Raw genomic sequence first — 21,664 nt, 5'->3', positions numbered from 1 at the left:
AACTACAAATAGACATGATGATGATCACAAGGACATGATAATCAGACAGACTACAACAGTTATTTTGCCTCCGTAAGGTGCCCACAACTCATGTCAGGGATAAGGCTAGCTCGACGCTAATGCCAACGCTGACATCCACAAATAGACACCAAACGATGAAAGGCCGCTATAAACTGAGTTAAAATGACCAGGGTGGAACACAAAGTTATAAAGAGATGCAAAATGTCGGTAAAACAATTACAACAGGGATTTAAACAGACTATCAAGAACTTCGTCACAAACACAGTTTTACCCACGAGATAAAAATGACTGAAAATGGAAATGAGGTCAGAGGATGTCATTAGAAGAAAAGGCTAATGCTAACGCTCGCTGCTAACGCTAGCCGCTAGCTAGTTCGCTCCTTAGCCTTACCTTCGCGCCGCAGGTGTATTCAGCGTCCAGTTTCACTCGTGTTCGACAAAAAAGCAGCTCCAAAGCTTGTTTTATCACCCAGACTACTTTGGTAATTAGGTTCTCTCACCGTACAGACAAACCAAAGCAACCGTTTGAACGTTGGTTTACATCCGTTTTCCGACTGCGTTTCTCCGCCCCTTTGCGCTCCTCTCAGAAGCTCCTGGCCAATAACAGCACACGCGAGCCAACAACGTCAGAAAAAAATTGGCCAATTGGCCAGCCATGGATGTACATCCACGAGTGACAGCCATATTGCGGATCCGGCGCAATATGACAACTTGGAAAAAAGACCTCTTAAAGGTGACTGAGATTTATTTATTACAGCTCTGTGCAACTGTGATAATCAATTATTTTAGAGAAGCACTGATTTGACTCGATCTTTATCAAATATTAGATTGTGATAAGCACACACGGATATTTCATGGTGTACTTATATATGCAGATATAGTGTGTTTCACGTTCATTAAGCAGCAGTACTTGAAGTAGACACGATTTTGTCTAGACAAGCTTTTCACATTAACCCCTGCTTTTTGGAACTACCTTAATGAAACACCCCTCTGGTATGGAAATGCATTTCTCATGTTTTCAAACTGTCAAGCCCGATTATTTTAGTACATTAAATGAGGTGTGAATCCATAAGCCTATGACTGGAAATGAATTGCACCTGCAGCTCTGATGCAATCGGAGAGGTCAGTTTCTCATCGAGTGGGAACTCTCCTGCCTGACACGTATCCAACGTAAACAAGGCCCACAGTCACGCCAGTCTCGTGCTGCCATCAAAACAAACAGGCCAGGCCAGAGTGTGGACACATGGCATACATGGCTTAGTCCCCTCCATTGACGGCCTAATTCCCCCCTCACTGCCTCATAAAGGGTTCTATTGACAGCCCTTCCTGAGCCATGCTCACACATAAGTGACCCTCATTGTGAAAATATGTGTACCATCGTTTGGGGCAAGCTGTGGTCTATTGCCCTCCCCTGTAAAATAACAGCATTTGGCTGAAACGGCATTTTGCCCCTTTCCTGTCATGATACTGTGACTCAGGGCTTTTCCACCATTTACAGTAGTTTGTAAACAAGGAAGTATAAACACTGAGCCTAGTGGCATATTAACTGCAGGAGTAATTATGTGGGAGTTTTTGATTTCCTTAACCTAGAGTTTTGTTCAAAAGCAAGATGACAGGACATTTCAAGTTTGACTACACTTGCTCAGTTTTTTTTATTTACAAGAAGTACAAACAGGTTTCTAAAGTGAACAAGTCAGTCTATCCAAATTCACCAACTTCTTACTTCAGTAACTGTAATGTTTTTTATACAAAACTGCTCTGTGGTCAGGAGGGGAAAGCACTGCGGGTGGACCTGAAAATCTGATCCTCTCTACATGTTTGACAAGGCTACCTAATCCCTTTTGTTCCACCCCAAGAGTCTATTTCAGAGACAACTGAACCCACTGTAATAGAAAACCAGTGACGCAAAGCAGGACATTAAACGCTTCTTACACTTATTTATTGATGGATCTTTAAAAAGCACGCAGATCAACTTTTTAAGTCAGTGTGGCAGAGGCCCCCAGTTTGAGCTCAAGGACAACTGTGGGAGGAAACACAGGGAAACAGAACAAATAGGACTGAGCCTGAACGTGATGCACTGTATTCTTTAAAGATAGATATGATGCACATGATATTTGATATTAAACCAGTAGTAGGAACCATGGCTGTTTTCTGTCTCATCAGTGAAAATGCAACACAGTAAATTAATTCAGCTGCATTTCAAGAAAAATGTTACTGAACGTTGTGTCTCCTGTAGCCATACTGAACAGTATTAACAGTAATAGCTGTGGTGGATTTACACTTAAATAACCAACTTTACACATAACTGTTAAATTAAATTACATGACTGTTGTAATTAGAGCCCCTGAGCTGTGTTAGTTAACAGATTATTGAGGGATTATTTTATAGATTAGTCCTGTTATCTAAGAAAAAAAAAAAAAAAAAAAAATTCCAGGGATTGATAATCCAGGGTCACCATTATTCAAACAGCAGACATTCAGTGGGCGGGAGATTCATTCTCCCCATCAGAACAAATTGTACGATAAAAATGTCTTTCGTAATAAAATCATGCTGAGTGATTCTGTCTGCAGCAGATTATACAATATACTGTAACTATTTTTACATAAATGAAACCTACTTTGGGTGCATGTACTGTTGAGAAAGCCAAACTGTGCAGTTTTTTGTACTATACATATATATATATAGTGTACAAAAAACAAACAAACAACTTCATATTATAGGAATTACTGCCAGGCTAAATTTGTCAGATTTTGTAATTCATGATTCATTATACTCCATTGCATCTGTCAGCAAAGACTACGCATTAATTTTTGTTTCTATTTCTACTTTTCTATTCCCGAAATGTTTTTCCACACCCTACTGAATCATAATAGCCTTGCAGTATTGTGCTGTATCGTACGTGTACGTGCGTGTCGTAATAAAAGATAGGGGCAGGTCAGAGTGTGAGACAGGCAGACTTGCACATCTTACATAATAGTTCTCTCACAACCTGTGCGTTCTCCCCTGCAGACAGCACAGCAGACCTGCAGAGGAAATTAATATTTTAATCTCTCAGCCAGTTTCAAAGAACAGGCCCCGGTCTCACAGGGCAGCGGATAAATAAGTCATGAGCTGGAGGTTTGTGTGACAACAGGGCCGGACAGACAGTCACAACAACACACGCCGGGGAGGAAGTACACAGCTCTGGGTTTGGCAGTGACTTTCAAATGGGATATGAGTGACTGACGGCCTCTTAAGTTTTAGTGTAAATATCTAAAAGCTGCCGATTTGGATGCTGAACAACCGGCTCCATTATGGCCTGCTGACTCTGCGTTTTTTAAACACTGGCACCCTGCACATATTTAATTCACTGACAACGTGAAAGCACTGCAAGGCTGCCTCTCTTCAAGACACAAAAATTAGGTCACTCCCACTACTTTACTGAAAGCGGAGCTTTGTGAACGGATGATGCCACGCTGTGGTCAGTCTGAGCAATCTCAAGTAATGTGTGTGTGGTTTATGCTACAGTAGCAGCCACTAGAGTTTTATTCTTCTTAAAAGAACAAAATTACTGTACACTTTGCTCCAAAAAGTACTCAAGACAGGAGCTGAAAAACAAAAATTTCACTTAACAAGAACTGTTTAACTGGTACTTAAGAACTATATAATGTTAAATCAAGTGTACATCTGCAAAAAGACATATATTTGGGGTCAAGAAATAGATTCATAGATGTGAATATATTGTAAAATTGTTAAAAACTTAAGTATCCCAGTGCTTAATTTAGTCTTCAATGTCAGAGATTATTTGTCAATGTCAATGCACAGCACTGTTAACAAGCACAATTCTTCCTTCTTCATGTTACAACTTATTCACTTGTAAACATTTTTCATACATAAGTTTTTGTCTACGACACAGGTCTTTCTTACATATGTCAGAAAACATTACTGCATCGAAGGAAAACAAAGAAAGCCAGAAAACTAAAAACAAGGAATGTTTCTGTTCCTTTAAGGTCCCGGCAGATTTTATACACTGTGCGTAAAATGTTACATCCTCCTCCTCTCCCAGTAATGTCTCAACCCTGTTCAAATTAAATTAGTGAGACCACACCACCCTGATTAAGGTGCAATGGGTGATCAGCTCCACTAGTCAAAATCTCAGACATGTTGAGGTGTACGCAATGCAAGAGAACAAGGTCCTAGGATGTTTTTTTTTTTTAATTGGCTACACAAAGTTGTTTATTCCTTGAAAACTAATTAATTCCTTTGGGGGGCAGCAATGTAACAAAATGTTAATGGTTAATAAAATTAAAAAATAATAATAACTTAAATGTGTAGGAATGAAAAACTCAAAGACTGTACCGTTATCCAGTCATTCTGTATATCATACTCTAGCTGACCAAAGAATAAATCTAAATTAATCCTGTGTTTATTATTTACAGTTTAATGTAAAGCTGTGTCTGTACAGCTCCTGATGTACAAAATGTTTTTTTTCCAGTAACTGAAAAGTGTCCCATTTACACTTCAATGTAAAACCATTGTTAGCATTATAGCACCCTTCACATCTGGCATGAACATGTACCTTGACTGCGGCTAGATAGACTAACAACCTAGTCTCGCAAGCACCTCAAAAGGACACTTAAGATACACTCACTACAATGAAATGTGGCATGGGATAATGGAAATAGCAACCAATGAGGAAATAAACGACATGGCAGCAGCATGCTTTTTGTTTCGGCTCTTGTATTTCAGTAAACAGAATCTGAAATGAGACAATGACTTTGAGATTTCAGCTTTGAGGATGTTTAAATCCATGTCCATGGTGAAATTGTAGTATATTTTACTTGTACTCCTACAGGTAAAAAGGGCTACAATTCCTAGTCTGCTCTCTCAACAGACGTGAAAACCAGCATTTAAACCTCAAGGTCACTGTTTTGTTTCAAATCCGACAACAAGCTGATAAGCTGCTAAAACAAATCCCAGTTTCTTTATGTGCACATTAAATACATATTATTGCTGTGTATGAAAATGCTACAACTAGCTGGCCTACTTTATAATACAGTATGCAGACACAGCTGCGAATGCGATTCATGTTCATGCCAGGTGTTATGAGGGACTATGATATCACTATTATTATCTGTTGGCATCAGTGTGTGCCATATTCCAGTCAGTAAATTATTCATAATATCAAATAGTTCTACAAAACTCCCACATAAGTAAATGTTTGCAAAAACAATGTCAGATCTACTTTACATAGTTTTTTTTCCTGGTATATATTTTAAAAACATGAAAAAACTGACCAGTTTTACCCTTTTGAGTTTTTCCCAAATCAAAATAGCTGATAGCATATGGATCTGACTGAGGGTCTGTCTATTAACTGATGTTGGGGTGGTGTTTCTCCTACTTCCACACTGTCAAAGTGTTGTTTTCTGTTCCGTGTTATGTCGCTCATGCTTCACAAACTGAAGTCAGGCTTGTCCTGTAGTGTGAGGAGGAATGGTGGGGGGTCCAAATTCTTCTGCAGAAATCAGTTAAGTACGTAGCTGAACAAGGCCTCTGGCACTCCTAATCCAAGTATATTCCTGAGTTAAATCCGTGCATAGTAGTGGCAATGACAGTGAGTGTGTCAGTAATCACAGAAACTGCTTGCGCTCACCCACGCAGTCCCTTCCAGACAAATAGTTAGTTCATTGTTCATTGTCCCAAACAGCCTGCTAGTAGTTGAGGAGGCGCTCCCTTTCTGTACCAGCGTAGCGCTGGTTAGCAGCAAACACCTTTGCTTTGTTCACTGAAGGACCTGTGCAAGGAGTCAGAACAGATAGTGTTTAATCTAAAACAGCATTAAATTTGTCCTCAAATCGTGTATGCTTTATGTCTTTCACTTTAAATGTGTGACATTACTGACCTATATAACTGAGCAGTACAGGCAGGAAGATGAGGCCGTGCGTGGCCCCCAGGAGCACTATGGCCAAGTACATCCTAAAGTAGAAGACCTGGAAAATCTGCGACTTGGAAAGAGCCAGGATTGAGATTCCCCCAAACTTTGTTAATGTGATCCCGCTGAATACCTGCAAAAAGCAAAAAAATGTCATTAAATGTCATGTCATGTGACGATGATGAGAATTAGATGTCATGTGTAAAGGGCCAAAATTGTACAACTGATTTTATGTTATAAAAAAGAGTTTAAAACATTACAAAAACATTGTTTTATCCTGCTCTACAAAATTGTACACACTGATATCCACATCATTAACATGCAAACATCGTCATCAAAATAGATCCTTATTTACTTAAATAGGAAAAGCTTTGTCTTTGCTAAGAGGTGATCTGGAACTTACAGAACTGCCCATGTGAGCCAGAGCCTCTTCAGCCCGCTCCACTCTGTTATTCTTCACACTGATGGAAAACGCTCGCACAATGTGACTGCAGAACTCCACCGAGATACCACAACTCTGCACAGAGGACAGGAAACAACTCAGCAACAGAGACATGGAAATGCCATAATGACAGCCAACCAACTGAAGTTTGCCTTTACAGTTTTTCTTTAATCTCACCCATAAATACTCAGCATAAAACAGCAATCAGCTCCAGTTTTTGGCTGGTTATGACAACGTTTTACTTGCCAACACAACTGCTGACATTTGGGGATATGGTGACATTGCTAGAGCAAAGTCCCTAAGGGTAAATCAAGGCGAGGGGGTCAGGCAGCCAGACAGAATGTAAACACATCCCCAGTTTAGAGGCACAATCTGTGACCCAGATGCACAAAAAGTCACAGAACTGCACAGAATTAATCCTCGGGAACAGGAAAACAAACACGTACTTTTAAGATCAGATCAGAAACAAACATTTTTTTTCTTGAATTAAATTAATTCTATTTGTGAATAAACCTCCAAGCCATCCCCTCTGACAAGTCCTTCTTCCTTGCTTACTTTGTCCTGTTCACTTAAAAAGATGTTTTCTAATGTTTTTACCATTTTACTTAAAACACGCTTGCATGTTGTTTGTTACTGTTTGTGACATTATTTCGCAAATGTTAAGTGTTTCATGTTGCCTCTCACCATGACCAGGTTCACCAAGGAGACTGCGTTGAGGCTAATACCCCACAGCCACATGACGCCAAACATGTTGACCAGGATCATGGCGATGGTGAGGCTGACGACCACGGCCGACCACAGCTCGAAGCCCAACAACACCGTCGTCACGACAAATATGGCTGCCAGTGACACACTTAAGTTCACAGCTGTGTCATAGGCAATAGTGAGATACTGTTCGTAAAACACGTAGAAGACGCTGCAAAGGAGGAAAATATGTATTAGTGAACAGCCATGAAGAAAACTGCAAACTTTGTCCAGTTGCTATTTTAAAATGGACTCGTCTACACTGTCTAAAATGAACACTTCTTTTATTATTAATAGATGTGTATGTGTTTCCAAACAGAGCCAATTATCTGCAACCTTGTCTAGTGATGAATTTCAGTGTAGAGTTAGGAGTCAACTTGTTCTATCATTGTACAGGCACAGCAAATCTAATTTTGGATCCACAAACCACTTATTCGTGGAACACTGGGTTCAACCTTAGTATCTGAGGTTGCGATCTACATTAGCGGTGGAATGACTTTTCTGTGATACAGGATACAGCAAACAGGAAGATTAATTCAATACTTAAGGTCAAACATCAGTTGCATTGCTATTTATCATGTTTTTGTTTTTTTGTTTTTTGCAGCGTGCTTATCTATAACCTACTTTTCCCCTCTGATTACCTTGAACCTTGAGTTCAAAACAAGCACAACTTCAGATATCAGTATTTCACCTTAAAAAAACACACACACACAGACAGAGCAGCTGGACTTACCTGTAGGCAAAAACTTTGTGGTCCATGGACTGACTGATATTTTTAGCCAGAATTCGGGCCATTTTCAGAGCATCTATGAAGTCTGGGGATTCCTTCAGGATGGTGTGGTAAGTCATAAAGTAAGTGGCTCCCACTCCCGTGTTGTTGGGATACAGGTCAACTGCTGTGGCGTAGGTTGCATGGCCACTGGAAAAAGCATTGACGCAATGTGAGAAAGAATAGAGGAGGAAGGAATTTACCAACCACAACACAATTGGTACAAACTGTAAAAGGATACATGTGGGAAACAGAAGTTGAAGTGAAAGCATTCAATGACAGGTCGTGTTTTAAATAAAAACCTAAAAAAAAAGTGAACAGTTTGCCAGAGCTATAACATTACCCTTTTCCACACTTGATGTTGGGATTGTCTGACAGGAACATGGGTAGAAACCGCATGAAGTCTTCTCCTATGGGCCTCTGCTTTCCAGAAGGAGTCATGGGCCGACAGTGCACACAAGATGGATTTACCACTGGAAAATAAGATATTATCTGTTTAACCAATAGGTATTTGAGAAATTAGCTTGGAGACACAGCCTTGAATTAAAAACGAATAAACAGAATCAAAGTTACACTCATCAGATTATAAATATATTATTGCTATACTTGAACTAAAATTCAGGTATAGCAGTTGTTTTGTAATACACGATACTTGAACAATGATTACATTAAAATGTTGTTCTGTACTGCCTCATTTCTCCTGTTCTCTCTGCTGGAATCTGCCCTAAAATGCTATTCGTTTCATAGCAGTTTGTGAAAGAAGAACTGGCAGAGATCTTGAACTTGTGACACCAGGATCATGAGACAAGGGCTCAAAGCATGTTGACACTGGATAAAAGTTTACCCGAGGCATTGCAGAAGTCCCCGGTGGTGTTGTAGTATCGACAGCAGGTGGACTGAGGCTTCACCCAGTCAAAGTAATCATCCAGCCAGGAGGATGGTGTGACGGCAATGGTTGTGCTAGAAAGTGAAAATGGAAGTGGTGATGTCAGTCCTCTCATGACCTTTGCCTGATTTGAACTCCCAAGTTTTCAGGTTGTGTAATTTAAATTAAATCATTTTCAAATTCGGACACTTTTTGTTTTTAGCTTCAATTTTGATTAGTCCTATGCAACTAAACCATCCGTGATCTAATCTGTTTACAGCCCAGACTTACTAGTTACTGATGAGTGAGGCTGAGTAGACCTGCTGGACCAGGGAGTTGTTGTTGCAGCCCACCCCTCCACATACAACATTCTGGCCCTCTGGGCTACTGTAGTTGAGACCATCCTCTACCACAAAGTACACTGGAGCTCCAGTGTGGAGATACTCGCTCATGTTCTTAAAGTAGTCCAGGACGTATGAGTCCTGGATGGAGAAACAAACCGTAAGATTTGACTACCACAGGAAGAGGAATTCAAGTCAAGGACACTATTTAAGCTGCAGATTGGGACTGTTGCAAAACTGTTTATGGCAATTCAAATTATCACACCACATGACATGCCATCAATTTAGCTTCCTGGATGACTGACAGGAGGAAGTCATCCTCGCAAAATAAAATGCATCACAGATTAAGTGTTCAAATATAACCTCTTCTACTTTGCACATATCTGTTAAAAAGGTTCAGATGATATCTACTAGAAATCCATGAACGCACATTTATAATATAAACTTCAAAGACTTACATCAGGCATGGATAATTTCTGGTCCAGTCCAATTTCTACTTTGTTCATCACAGCAATACTGAAGGAGAGTATTCCCACAAACACTGCCACCTAAAGAAAGAAAGATGAAAAACCTTTATAATGAAAAGTGTTCTACTCAGTGACAAATATGACTCCAACTAAATCCATCAGCATGTTCCAGTAACCATGGCAAGGGGAGTTGTCCTTGTGAAAACTCTAGAGATAGATGTGAATGTGTTGCTGAGGTACTTACTATGATCGGTCGCACCCACTCTTTGAGGATGAATGGGGCATAGACCTTCTTGAAAAACCAGAAGAGGAAGCCATCTGTCTTTGTTTCTTGACGTTCCGGTAGCTTCACGCAGCAGATGATGTCGAGTCGATTCCCCTTTTAAAAAGAACAGATAGCACAGCGTTTGATGCAAACGTACCTGTGTGCAATGTTAAACTGGGGCTGTTAGATTCACAGGAAAGCCTTCTCACAGAAATCTCACAGCCCATGACCATCTATAACCCCTGCAGTATCATCATCGTGTCACCACAGTTTCCACTCAGTCTCACCTCCTGTCTTCTGGCGTCCAAGCCGAGCAAGCTGACAAAGCAGCTGATCTGCAGCAGGAAATCAATAAAAACAGCCAGGCCAGCAAAGAGAGAGAATGTCCTCACGGCAGGCATGTTGGACAAGGCTCCTGCAGAGGAAAAAGTCAACAGTTTTATCAGCATGTGACGTTTTGAGGCCACTGTATCAATCCTGCCCTTTAAAACTATTTTGTTTTTAAATTTGATTTAAGAAAACCACTTTTAAAGTTTCACAGAGACTGTCTATCTACATATAATGGAGTATATTTAATAGATATTCATTTTACCCAGAAAGAAGGCCACTGTCTCAGAGAACGAGGAGAGGAACATGCTAGGGGCAACGTCTCCAAGAATACGACCAATCTGCTGGTGTAGTTCCTCCTGTGGCATCCGCTCATCCCTCTGTGCAGAAATGCAAATGGAAATCAGTTTTAGTGGGTTTCACAAACTATTGTCAGTATGTGAAACTGGTAATATGGCTGGAGTTAAGATCTGTTTTAAACAGGATAAAGCAACAAAAATGTCATGGTTCAACTGAATGAATCATAAGCACTGATAATGAAGATGCACATCAGCATTAAACCATTAAACCATATGACAATTAAATGGGTTATTATATAACATTTTAATGGATTTGGGAGAATGTTACCTGGTATGTCTGCACTACAATAAAGATGTTGTCCACTCCAACAGCCAGAACCAGGAAGGGAATGACCTCAATTACAATGAGCGTGAGAGGGACACCGGCATAGCTGAAGATCCCGAGTGAGGAGGACACAGAGCTGAGTACAATCAGGATACCTGCTATACCCAGAGAAATCTTAGAGTCCACCTGTGAGGGGCAAAAGACAGAGGATGAGTCATATCCTGCCCTGAGCTGCTCCCTTTCACACTCGAGCACAAGAAGTTGTCAAGCGTGTTGTACTAGTTTGGTTGAGTCAAAGCTCTTACGTCACGGGCAAGTGGAGTGACATTGCGTAGAGTAAAACCATTTCAGGAGTGGATTATGGTAATGAACACTGAGAGAGCTTAAAAAAAAAAAAAAAGTGAGACACATCAAATGAAAATGACAACTATGTTTGATTAGGATTTCGTCTCTTACCATCAGTCTCCTGAAGCTGTGGATGCGACCCAGGGCCACGGAGATGTAGATGAACATAATGGCATAGCTGACGACAATGGTGTTTATGTCGCTGTTGCTCTCTCTGTCAATTTCATCTTCAACACTCCTCTCTGCACTGAACGCTATGGTCAGGTTGGGATTTTTGAAGTTCTTCATGAACTTGATGAATCTGAAATGAAACAATCAAACACGGTGGACAGGAAAAAAAACATTAGTTGTGACTTTTGCTGAAGCTATCTAAAAGTAATTTTAACTTAGAAACAGAATGATGTCTCACTCTTTCTCCCATGCCAGAGCTTTTCCCAGCCTGCCTGAGTCATTCAGGTAGTTGTTGAGTGGAAAGGTGATCACTAATGCAGTGGCATTGTTGTAGTTGGTGGCTGTAACGTGAAAAAAAAGATGCATTAATTGTGAGGCCATCACTTACGCAATCCTATGTTATCAACCATACAGATAAAGATGATTGAACTGGCAGTTACTGCTATAGCCCTTCTTTTGGCAGAGAGACAATAACAGAACAGGCAAAATTATTAGGCTGACTGTGATCGGTTGCTATGGAAGCTCTCGTGATGATCAGGGGAGTAGGTGAATATTTTTCTTATTTCTTTATTTTATTCATATTATTCTTTCAAAGAACACAGTTGTAATCTGACCGCTACACTACTACACAACTACACAATTAGCAAACAGCACAATGTGACAGTGTTACTGATACAACTCTGACTAAGACTTGCCACATATAGCACGTTAATACACAAGACAACTTTCTATTTTTCTGCCCATCATCAAGTGTTAATCCAGCTCACCATCATAACCCCCAAGGGCCAGCCATGGGAAGACGGGGCCCCCGAATGTGCCTAAACAGGGGTCATGGAGCAGAGTGGTGTCGTTGAGGGATGCTGGTGCACTGCAGAAAGAAGGAGGAAGCAAAGGTTAAAAAACAAATATCACCCAAACGTCATTATTAGAAAAATACATAACTACCTCATGACAGCAAATGAGGAAGTGTTTACTGTGCTGTTTTAAGAAGAGACTTTCCACTACAACAATTCTTAGAAAATGCAGACACCCACACCTGGAGAGAATAGATTCTCATGAGCAGCAGGCGTTCATTTCGACTCGATGTACTTACTGAGATTTTGAGTGTTTTACTATGGCAACTTTCCCTCCGACAGATTTGCGGTAGTGATTTAATTCGCAAGGAGAAGTATAATTTAACAACACAAGTGCCTACTTATTGGTAAACATTTGAAAAAGGAAAAGAAACTGGCATAATCACCTGACACAGTAGAGGAAGTGGCTGTGAAAGTCAGCATAGACAAAGAAGTCATCTCCTATGCTGTGGTCCAACACAGCATGGCTGTTCTGGAAGTAGTTGAGGACACTCAGGATGGTACAGTTGTCATTGTACGGAGACAGTGGAGCCAAACAGATGTCCTTCAGGGTGACATTTTGACCCTCGTATGTGGCCACAATGGCTTCGATGTCAAGCTGCAAATCCAGAACCTGGTTTGGTTGCGGTCAGAAAAGACATAAAAGTAGAAAAAGAGAAGAGAACCAATAAACCACAGTTTCAGAAATGTAGCTGCTCTTCACATGATTCTTGTCTGGTATCAGGAGAACTACATCTTTACTGCAAAACACACAAAATTACTGATGATTTTCCAAATTGACCTCTTCCATTAACCCACCTGGTGCAGGATGTCTTTATCCAGTATTGCTCCAAATGGGACATCTGATCCTCCAAAGTATGGGGAGTAGATGAAAGTGTTTTTGAGTGGAGTGGTTATAATGAGCTGCACAGTTCTAAAGAAGGGTCCAAAGTGGCTGTCAAAATAGTCCTTCTCTTGACGGGCCTGGCTGGTGGGAGAAGACCACAGCTCGACAGGGTTGGTGGTGATGCGCATGTAGACAAGTCCCCCAGAGGAGGCTACCACAAGTATCAGGCTGCCCAGTATTACCAGAAAGGGACGGCGCACGCAGAAGGAACCCCAGGAGCTGAAGAGGGTTCGCAGTGCATTCTCGAAGCGTTCGCCAAGAGTTTCACAGCATGATGCGTTTACTAAGAATAAAAAAGCCTGGGAGTTAGTTTCAGTCATGCAGCAATGACAGAACATTACATATAAAAAGACAAACAGATGACAGAAAGAATTAAAATAGTGAACCTTAGGTGATGCATTATCTTACCTCGGTCAGGATTATCACTGTTAAGAGACAGTGGGTTGTTACTGTCCAGTATGGGACCATACTCAGACATGATTGTCCTTTTCCTGTGAACACAAACAACCACACCAAATAATTAGATATTAGTTTCAAATGCCAGAAATGAACCATAAATATTAATGTCACATTGGGTGAGTGGCTGCAGGTACTCTGTATGATGTGGGTCTCCAAAAGAACAAAGCCCTTTACCTGTAACACCACGCTACCAGTATAGCTCCAAAGAAGAGAAGCAGGAAGGCCATGTAAGAGAGCCACATAATGACAGTCATGGCATCGATACCAAGGATTGTCCAGGGTGGGGGGAGAGGAGGCGGTACAGGTTTGGGCCCACAGGCATTTGTACAGTCCTGACAGGAGCAAGGACCTGAACCGTCCTCTAAGCCCTCTGTGCAGGCATATGTCTTGTTGTTCATGGGAGTGTAACCAGACACCGGAACATCTGCGGACAGAGGATGATGAGTAACAGATGCAACAAAGGTATATGACAGAACAAACTGTTTTCTGCAGCGACCTTGTGACCATATATGAAGAATTACTACAAAATGATTTACCTGAGAATATCGGAATGATAGGGAAGGGAGTCTGTCCATTGTTAATATCGAACATGTACTGGATCCAGTTAGTAGCATTGCAGTCCTTTGCATCCTTGCCACACAGAAGTGATAGGGCCTTCACATTGCTAGATGGTGCCTGAACATCCTTGCAGGCATTGTACATGGCTGAAAAAGTCCAGTTTAATTATTTTAGGGAAAATTCAAGATTTTCATTAAGTTAAATTGCTCGTCTCTTTTTGATTTGACCAAACATCAACAGTTAATACTTTTAATATTTTTTCTTTAGATTTAACCAGGAAGCCCAGAAAAAACAGAAAGTGAAGCTGTTTTTTGTCAGATGTGAACTTACCATTTGCAAAACTTTGCCCTATATAGTACTGCACTTCCTCTACACTGGACGCATTGATCTTTGTGACATTCATGAACTGACTCTGGTGGGGGCTGCATGTCAGCTCACAGAAGAGGTTCATCAGATTGAAGAAACAGGCGGGACACCTGCACATAGATATAATCCGTGTCAGAGGCAGGTTTTTAAAAAAAGAAAGGGCTCATTGCATAACAGAAATAATAAAACTAGTTAAAGTTTAAATGTGAAATGTGTAAAATAACTGCAAACAAGGCTGTAACAAATGTGGTGAGGTGAAAAAATAAAATCTACAAAGATAAGAAAACACACAAATGCTTGTGAGTCAGTCTGTCATGCACTGTAACATTTGCCTGCTCTTTGTGTTGAGACATTCAGAAAGGGAATAATAATGCCCTTCCAAGCATGTCATGTGCTTCATTAGTTAACGTTATAAACAAGGCACATACCGAGACAGGAACTGAAGGGGCAGCTGGAGACTCCCTTTGAGAGTATGCAACTGATCCACATCACAGCAGAGGCTTCGGTTTCCATAGTCATATCCCGGACAAAGTTCCTACATGTAAACACAAAAGGAATGACGTCCCTGTGATATGCTTTTATAGATTTTTCCACCACTGGAAAGCAGAAGTATTACAGAACAGTGGTTTGAGCACCAGATGTAAGCAAAAATGGGCCAAAAGCATAAAGAAAAATATACCGTGAGAAGCTCATAGCCCTCAGGGTGGAGCGGCTTGGGAGGACCGGTGTAGTTGCAGTTGTACTTTTTCCCAGGCACCTTTACAGATTCCCCGCACTCACCGTACCACACACAGTGCTCGGCCTCAACCTGATAGCAAGACAAGAAAAACACAATGATCATTTGTGTATTAACAGAGCAAATTCATTTGACCTTTACAACATAATGCTAGTCTACACACACTACACTGTATCTATTTTCTCTGGAAAATCCTGTGTAGCTTTCTACATATAGAGGCTTGCTTCTGTTTTTATCTGGTGAGGACAAGAACAAATCTGAAAGACAGATAGCTCACCACACCAAGTTCCTCTAAAGGCCACAGTGGACCATGTGACTTAGTTTCGGCTCCTCAAAAGTAATTAAGCATTCTGATCTGAGGTTAAAGCTGGACCTTTTCACTTTGAGGTTTTATATTTACCATGCTATTCTTCTGCTAACGTTTCATTTCCTGTGTTTCTAGTATCTCGTGCTTTGTATGTGTGAAAATAAAATTTCACTTCTGCAAAAATGTGTCTTCACAATCCATCATGAAAAACTGACTAAGACTAAGTTGACATTCAATATCATAAATGAAGGAAAGAAAAAAGAAGAACTGTGGTGAAATTTCTATAACATAACAATATAACAATAACACTCAACCAGTGTTATTGTGGCTACAACCAAGTTCAATTTTAGCAATATTTCTGATATATTCCAAAATAAATACAATAACATGCGTTTCCCATTGTTTAAAAAAGTTTAATAGGTTGTAATACTATTTATTGCTGCTGCAGTCAAAGTTTCCTGTTATCTGTCTATTCAGCATCAGAGTTCTCACATGTTTGTTGTTGGGAGGGGTGAGTTGGGGAAGTTAATTCACTTACCCCCACAAACTGTTTTATGAGTAAGCACAGTGTCACACTCTGTCCTATTTGTGGGACTGAGTTCAAGGGCAGCATTCAAACATCATTATTCCCTCAGATGGAGTTTTATGCAGCTGCAGACGAGGCCTGTATTTTAACTTTACCAACTACAAATCCAAAGTCAACTTGCAAGATTCAGCACTAGGGATACAAGACTTGTTTATCTAGGGTAAGAACCAGGACCCTACAGGGTTTGTTTAAAGTGGTTCACAGAAACCTGACATACGACCCCAACCTCACAAAAGAAACCGTCAAACACGTGTTTCTGTAAAATCTTTCCTGCTTATCCACTGCACATGATCTCCAGTCTCCTGATAATCAATATTTTTACCAATCCCACATTCTTGTCTTTACCAGGATACGGTTATCTTATCTTAAAACAGTAATTATTAATCAGATGTGATGTTTTAGCATAGTTTCAAGGTAGTTTCATGCATTGCAGTGGACTGACCTAATTACCTCATGAATACTATGGGCGTAAACAATGCAGTGAAAGGACGTTAGAGACCACTGGTGACAAGCGAGTGAATGACTGTCATTTCACATCTGATTAAATCATACCAATATATTATACCTTTATGTCAATAATTTATTCATTCTTTTTTGTGATCATCAGTGTCATAAAAGGTACACCCTATGGGGTTTAGTTGTCTAGTAATTACCTTGTTTTTGAATGACAAATGATTCATATTTCTATCCTCCGTTGCTTATAGTCAAGCATCCTAAGTTTTGTCACAATGACTACATTGTGTGTACACTTGATAAATCTAAATGAAAAGTGAAATTCACACATAAGACACTACATCGTCAAAGAGTGAAATTAATTTAGCTACCTATCCACAGCTACCCTCATATGCCTGATTGCGAAATAACTCGCTAACATTGCAGATTAGGCGTTTTTCAGTCTAGTTTTGTGAGCAACTTAAACTGGATTAAAAGTTACGGTTTAGGATAATCAACACATTTCCTGGAACACATTTACCTGAGCATTATTTTTACTACCTGGTCGAAACAGGGTGGTGTTTTCGATTTATCATGACATGACAGGACACTGTGTACGACACCGGCATACAACCTGTGCCTGCCTCTGTGAAATGCCAAAGCTAACGTCTTGTGTTGTTCAAATTCGGTTTCCGCTAAGCTTACAAGGCTAGTCCAGTTTTCAAATAGCATTACTGCTAGCTATTGTGTCTGAGTCACTATTAAGCCAATTACAGGCAAACGCTATCTTTACCCTGGTTATGTAGAGTGGGAGCCCTACATAGCTAAACTAAACTGAATCTTAGTTTCGCTAGCCGCCTCAGATAAACATCACAATAGCAACGGCAGACCGAGCTGAGTCATGTTTAAGTCACGAGAACGGGGACGTCAAGTTACACTTACCCATCGAAAATATCCCTCTGACAGGAGAATAATGAAGAAAAGTATTGATAAAACGCTTCTCCTTGGGAAGAGTCCCATCCCTCTTACTGAAAAGACCAAACCGAAGTGACAGCGCAGGTAAAGTTTCGCATATCTTGTTGATGGTTTCTTCTTCGTCGGAGTAATTGTTTGCGACGGAAACCAACCATTGCCTCAGTGCTGCCACCGAGTGACGACGACGACGACACACTACACCCAAACTTAACACTGAAACTACTATTTGTAAATCTCAGCCCAGCTACTGGAAACCACTTTTTGGACTCGTCGTCTTAACAAAAATAATGGAAATAATAAAATAATGGAATCTCATATATATATATATATATATATATATATATATATATATCACATTTTTATCAGGAATGGAAGGTGACTGTGAACTTATTTTTAGAAAAACATAAAACAAAAAACATAAAAACATTTTGCTTCTGGAAAGGTGATTATGCATATTTCAGTGAGCCAGTGTAGTAATATCAGAACATTATTAAACCTCTTTTTCCCATTACAGGACTCATAACTGATAACACAGTCTGTGATTTTAAGATGACTGGAAAATGTGTTGTTTAGTTTTCATAATTCCTCAATTTCTTTAATAATAAGCATAAAGAAATCCTCAGACTAGAAGGCTATTAACAATCAATGTGTGCTCTCTTTTGATGTTTTCATAAGGAAGACATCCTCCTGGTCTGTGTTTTTGTTTGTTTTTTGATTTGTTTCTCTAAATAAAGTTTGGGGAAACTATCAATCAAATCTGATCAAAGCACATCCAAACAGTCCTGATGAAGCAGATTAGCATTTGAGAGTCAATTCTTTGTCTTAAATCTTCAGTGAATAACAAGTAGATTTTTTTCCTTAACTTTGATTGCTGATTTAGTTACAAATATCTATAGTAGTTTTTAAAGTTTTTAAATCTAAACTCAAAAACATTTAACCTTAATTTTATGTTACATTGCTATAGGATTTTAACTTTCAAGCTCATTGCCAAACTTGAACATATACAGTTTCTACACTTGCAGTAGCTGAAGATAACTCCAGTCTGTTACATTTTAACCTCCAAAGTCTGACCCTAACATGTTGAATAAATATAATCATTATTTAAATACAAAATAAGTCAATATACCTATATCAAAACTCATACCTAATTAAAATTATCCATACTATAATATTTCTTCCCCTGAGGCTGACATCAACACATAATAGTCAGTTAGGAGTTACACAGTATAATCAGCAATCTAAGGGCAGATTGAGGAGCATAAACAACATATGAGGTTTGTTTTGATCGATTTATGTGAAATGTCATTGTTGTATTCCATGCACATAATGTATATAATAAGAGGATTTGGTCCATTAATGCTCATTCAAGCACTTTTTATCTGCTTCTCATTGGTAGTTTCAAGTCACATCCTTCGGGTCAACTCACTGTGAAACACTGAAGCATCAGAGAGGATGCACTACTCATCCAGCTGATAATCTACTTATTCATCAAATTGTTACTCAAAGTGCTGCAGGAATCAAGATAGCACAGAATGAGGAAATGAGTAAATCAGTGGGCTTTTTTTCACTCTTCCCGTGTCTCGCCATTCAGTTGTTACAGCTGGGGGGGGGGGGGGGGCAAGATGCATTTCCATAGAAAAAGATTTATTCATGTTCACTTTTGAATGAAATAATCACAATTCAGGAACAAGTGCATATTCACGTATGATGTGACAAAATCGTGTACTGATAGTATAAATTATAGGCTGTTTTAGGGTATATTACATCATAATCACTGTTTTCTGTACATGTACCTGTGTAAAATCTGCAAAAGTAAGCTTACAGGTTGCTACAATAATATATTCCTTTAAAACTAGGAATAATATTTGCAAAGTTAATGCTCTTGCAAGGCTACAAGACTTTAAAGCTAGGAGCAGATTCGTAGATATGGTGTCAACACCTTGTGTGAAAAAAAAAAAACAAGACAAGGAAAAGTCTCCTGGTAATAACATAGATACATTAGACCATAAACATCAGAAACATTCTTAGTTTCTGATGTGACACAGAGCCATTCAAATAGTCTCTAAAATATATCATGTTTACAAGGAAATACTACTTTTACTTAAAAATTCAAACAAGTTACTTACATGACCTAAGACAGTTCAACCAGCATTTCAAGTGAAAACACTAAACATCTCTACGAGAACACAACTGGAGCTACTGTTTTTTTAGTGTTTTGTGTCAAGTTTATGGCTGTCAAGTCAACGTGCTGAACAGTAAAAATCTGATAAGCTCCTACAACAATCAGGGGTGTTAAAAATATACTATTGGTGGAAAGTAATCAGTAACAGGGCTGGAAAAGAGCTTCCTGTGTAAGCAGACTAATATGCCATACTCATACAAAGCACAGGGTTTAGCTTTAACTTCATGGGTCCACACAAATATGTGTCAGTCAAGAGTGCTGCAGGTTTTCAGCTACAAATTGCAGCTGTGTGACCACAATCACATTTGCCATATTTACCATCACATTCTCTAAATAGTTGATGTGGTATCACATGTCAGGGGACACAGGAAACTGTACTCTCTGGTTTCAATCTAAAAGAGAAAGCAACACGCACAGAACTGTCTTAGAGCATAAAGTTAACACATTGAAATGATATAATTCACCAGTATTCCCCTTTAAACTGACTATACATTCTATACATTGCCAACATCTTGTTTCCTCATTGACTCGTCCCTTGAGAAGAGTGTCGTCAGGCCTCCGAAGACCCCAACAGTCAAGTCAGCATTTGACCCCCCTTAATCATCTTCTTGAGGGAAATGTTCTGAAGCTTCACATCAGCATCAAATGAGTGCACCACAGTGTATTGTCAATCCTTTCAATTCAAACTTGTCAGTACTCTTTGCTGATCGTGTCTCTTGACTTGTAACTCTATAACACATGTACCTTAAGTTGTGTTTTGGGTTGAGCTGCCAGTTTCTGTTCTTTGAAATAGAGCTTCTGCCTCCTCCCCCCAAAAATGGAGGCGTTTACATCATTTGAATAGCATTCCTCTACCGACTTATTTGGATCACATACAGCATTTTTTTGTGCAGAACATTTGGAGAGATTTTCAGAAGAGATTTTCACTTTCTAACAGGGGTTTACAACATTAGGAAGTAGTGTGTTGGATCCAGAAACTTTCGGGTCATCTGAGTCACATACGAATGCTTTCATCAAGTAAAAGTCATTTGTTGTTTGGTTGTAAGAAGAAAAGCTCTTTGGAATGAGACAGGTTTTACATGACAAGTATCACAGCATGCAAACAACATGGAAAGATGCACAAAGTGTCACCTGACTTCATAAGACAGGAAACAACATATATGATAATTGATGGTACCACTTAGGTATGATAATCCAGCCAAGAAATCAATGCTCTTTTGTAATGGAACAGGAAACTGTCTCTTATTTCTTGTCTGTATCCATTAAGTCCTCAGTCTGGGCCCAGGTACTCTGCGTTCTCTGCTGCCGGGATATGTCCATTGGCATGGGTCTTGAAAGTGGGAGTGAAATCCTGTTGGTAATCTGGGTTGTCTATGCTGTTCTGGGGCTGGTATTTCTGAATGCTGTGGACCGTGCCGTTGGAGGTGAGCGGGAGGATGGCGGGGGCTGGGACCTCGTTGAGGTACTCGGCTCCGTTGGTCCCGTTCTTAAAGCAGTTCAGGTACTCTGTCTCTGTGTCGTCTGAAGCGGTGGTGGGGAGGAGGGTGCGAGGCGGACCGGGGTGCTGATAGATGGGATTCATCATATCGGAGACTCCGTTCTGGTTCATGTAGTCTGTAAGAAAGCCAATTACATTAGCAAGGACACTAAACAGAGAGGTGGGGAATGACATGCAATAAAGGTCCACAACCAGGTGCAGATGGGACATGTTGAGGTTCATGGTTTGTAACTTTATCTGTAGGCCAGCAGTCTAGCAACGCAAGGAAATTCTGACTTGTAGGATTTAAGGCTGATCAAAAATTAGCTATATCTTATTATGAGTGACGTTCCCATTAGAGTCACACAGTCCAAAGTTTTATGCAGTAATGTTCTTGTGAAAGCAGTGGAAGAAAGACTGCACCAAAACTTTGGAAGCAGATTGTATGTTCTTCAGTTGTAGCAATAAGTACAGCAGTATACCTCCTGTCCACTAGATGTCACCCTTCCTCAGTGAATCAAATAGAGGGGCCAGAGGAGAGTTTGACTGAAATTT

At 39.9% G+C, this 21,664-nt stretch overlaps 2 protein-coding genes across 2 annotated transcripts in view; both read right to left on the bottom strand.

The window, feature by feature from the left end:
* Positions 1–1,933: 1,933 nt before the first annotated feature.
* npc1 (Niemann-Pick disease, type C1) lies at positions 1,934–17,586 on the bottom strand. Its single transcript, XM_018676303.2, has 25 exons — positions 17,418–17,586; positions 15,094–15,222; positions 14,843–14,949; positions 14,379–14,524; positions 14,027–14,194; positions 13,665–13,914; positions 13,440–13,522; positions 12,944–13,314; positions 12,532–12,758; positions 12,059–12,159; positions 11,530–11,632; positions 11,232–11,421; positions 10,779–10,961; positions 10,417–10,531; positions 10,112–10,239; positions 9,804–9,938; positions 9,551–9,640; positions 9,043–9,233; positions 8,731–8,846; positions 8,230–8,359; positions 7,851–8,036; positions 7,058–7,289; positions 6,335–6,448; positions 5,902–6,064; positions 1,934–5,793 (listed from the first exon to the last, which is right to left on the bottom strand). Exons 1-25 carry the CDS (start codon positions 17,493–17,495, stop codon positions 5,711–5,713), a joined length of 3,819 nt encoding a protein of 1,272 aa, XP_018531819.1. The 5' UTR covers positions 17,496–17,586; the 3' UTR covers positions 1,934–5,710.
* A 1,487-nt stretch (positions 17,587–19,073) lies between these two features.
* Positions 19,074–21,664, bottom strand: part of egfra (epidermal growth factor receptor a (erythroblastic leukemia viral (v-erb-b) oncogene homolog, avian)) — a 40,933-nt gene continuing 38,342 nt past the window's right edge. Inside the window, exon 28 of the mRNA XM_018676302.2 lies at positions 19,074–21,246. Within this exon, the coding sequence (XP_018531818.1) occupies positions 20,903–21,246 (344 nt within the window). The 3' untranslated portion in view covers positions 19,074–20,902. The remainder of the gene's footprint in view (positions 21,247–21,664) is intronic.

The sequence above is a fragment of the Lates calcarifer genome, linkage group LG4, assembly GCF_001640805.2.
Source record: "Lates calcarifer isolate ASB-BC8 linkage group LG4, TLL_Latcal_v3, whole genome shotgun sequence".
Taxonomy (NCBI): Eukaryota; Metazoa; Chordata; class Actinopteri; family Centropomidae; genus Lates; species Lates calcarifer.
The sequence above is the reverse complement of the archived record's forward strand: the minus strand, read 5'-3'. Positions and strand labels throughout refer to the sequence as shown.

Bases quoted from the DNA above. Each gene is read 5' to 3' on its own strand.
- npc1 (XM_018676303.2), bottom strand. From the start codon at position 17,495: ATGGGACTCTTCCCAAGGAGAAGCGTTTTATCAATACTTTTCTTCATT. The intron at 14,950-15,093 runs GTATATTTTTCT...GTTTACATGTAG, and splicing joins AGGGCTATGAGCTTCTCACG to GAACTTTGTCCGGGATATGA. The intron at 11,422-11,529 runs GTGAGACATCAT...GTTTCATTTCAG, and splicing joins GCTCTGGCATGGGAGAAAGA to ATTCATCAAGTTCATGAAGA.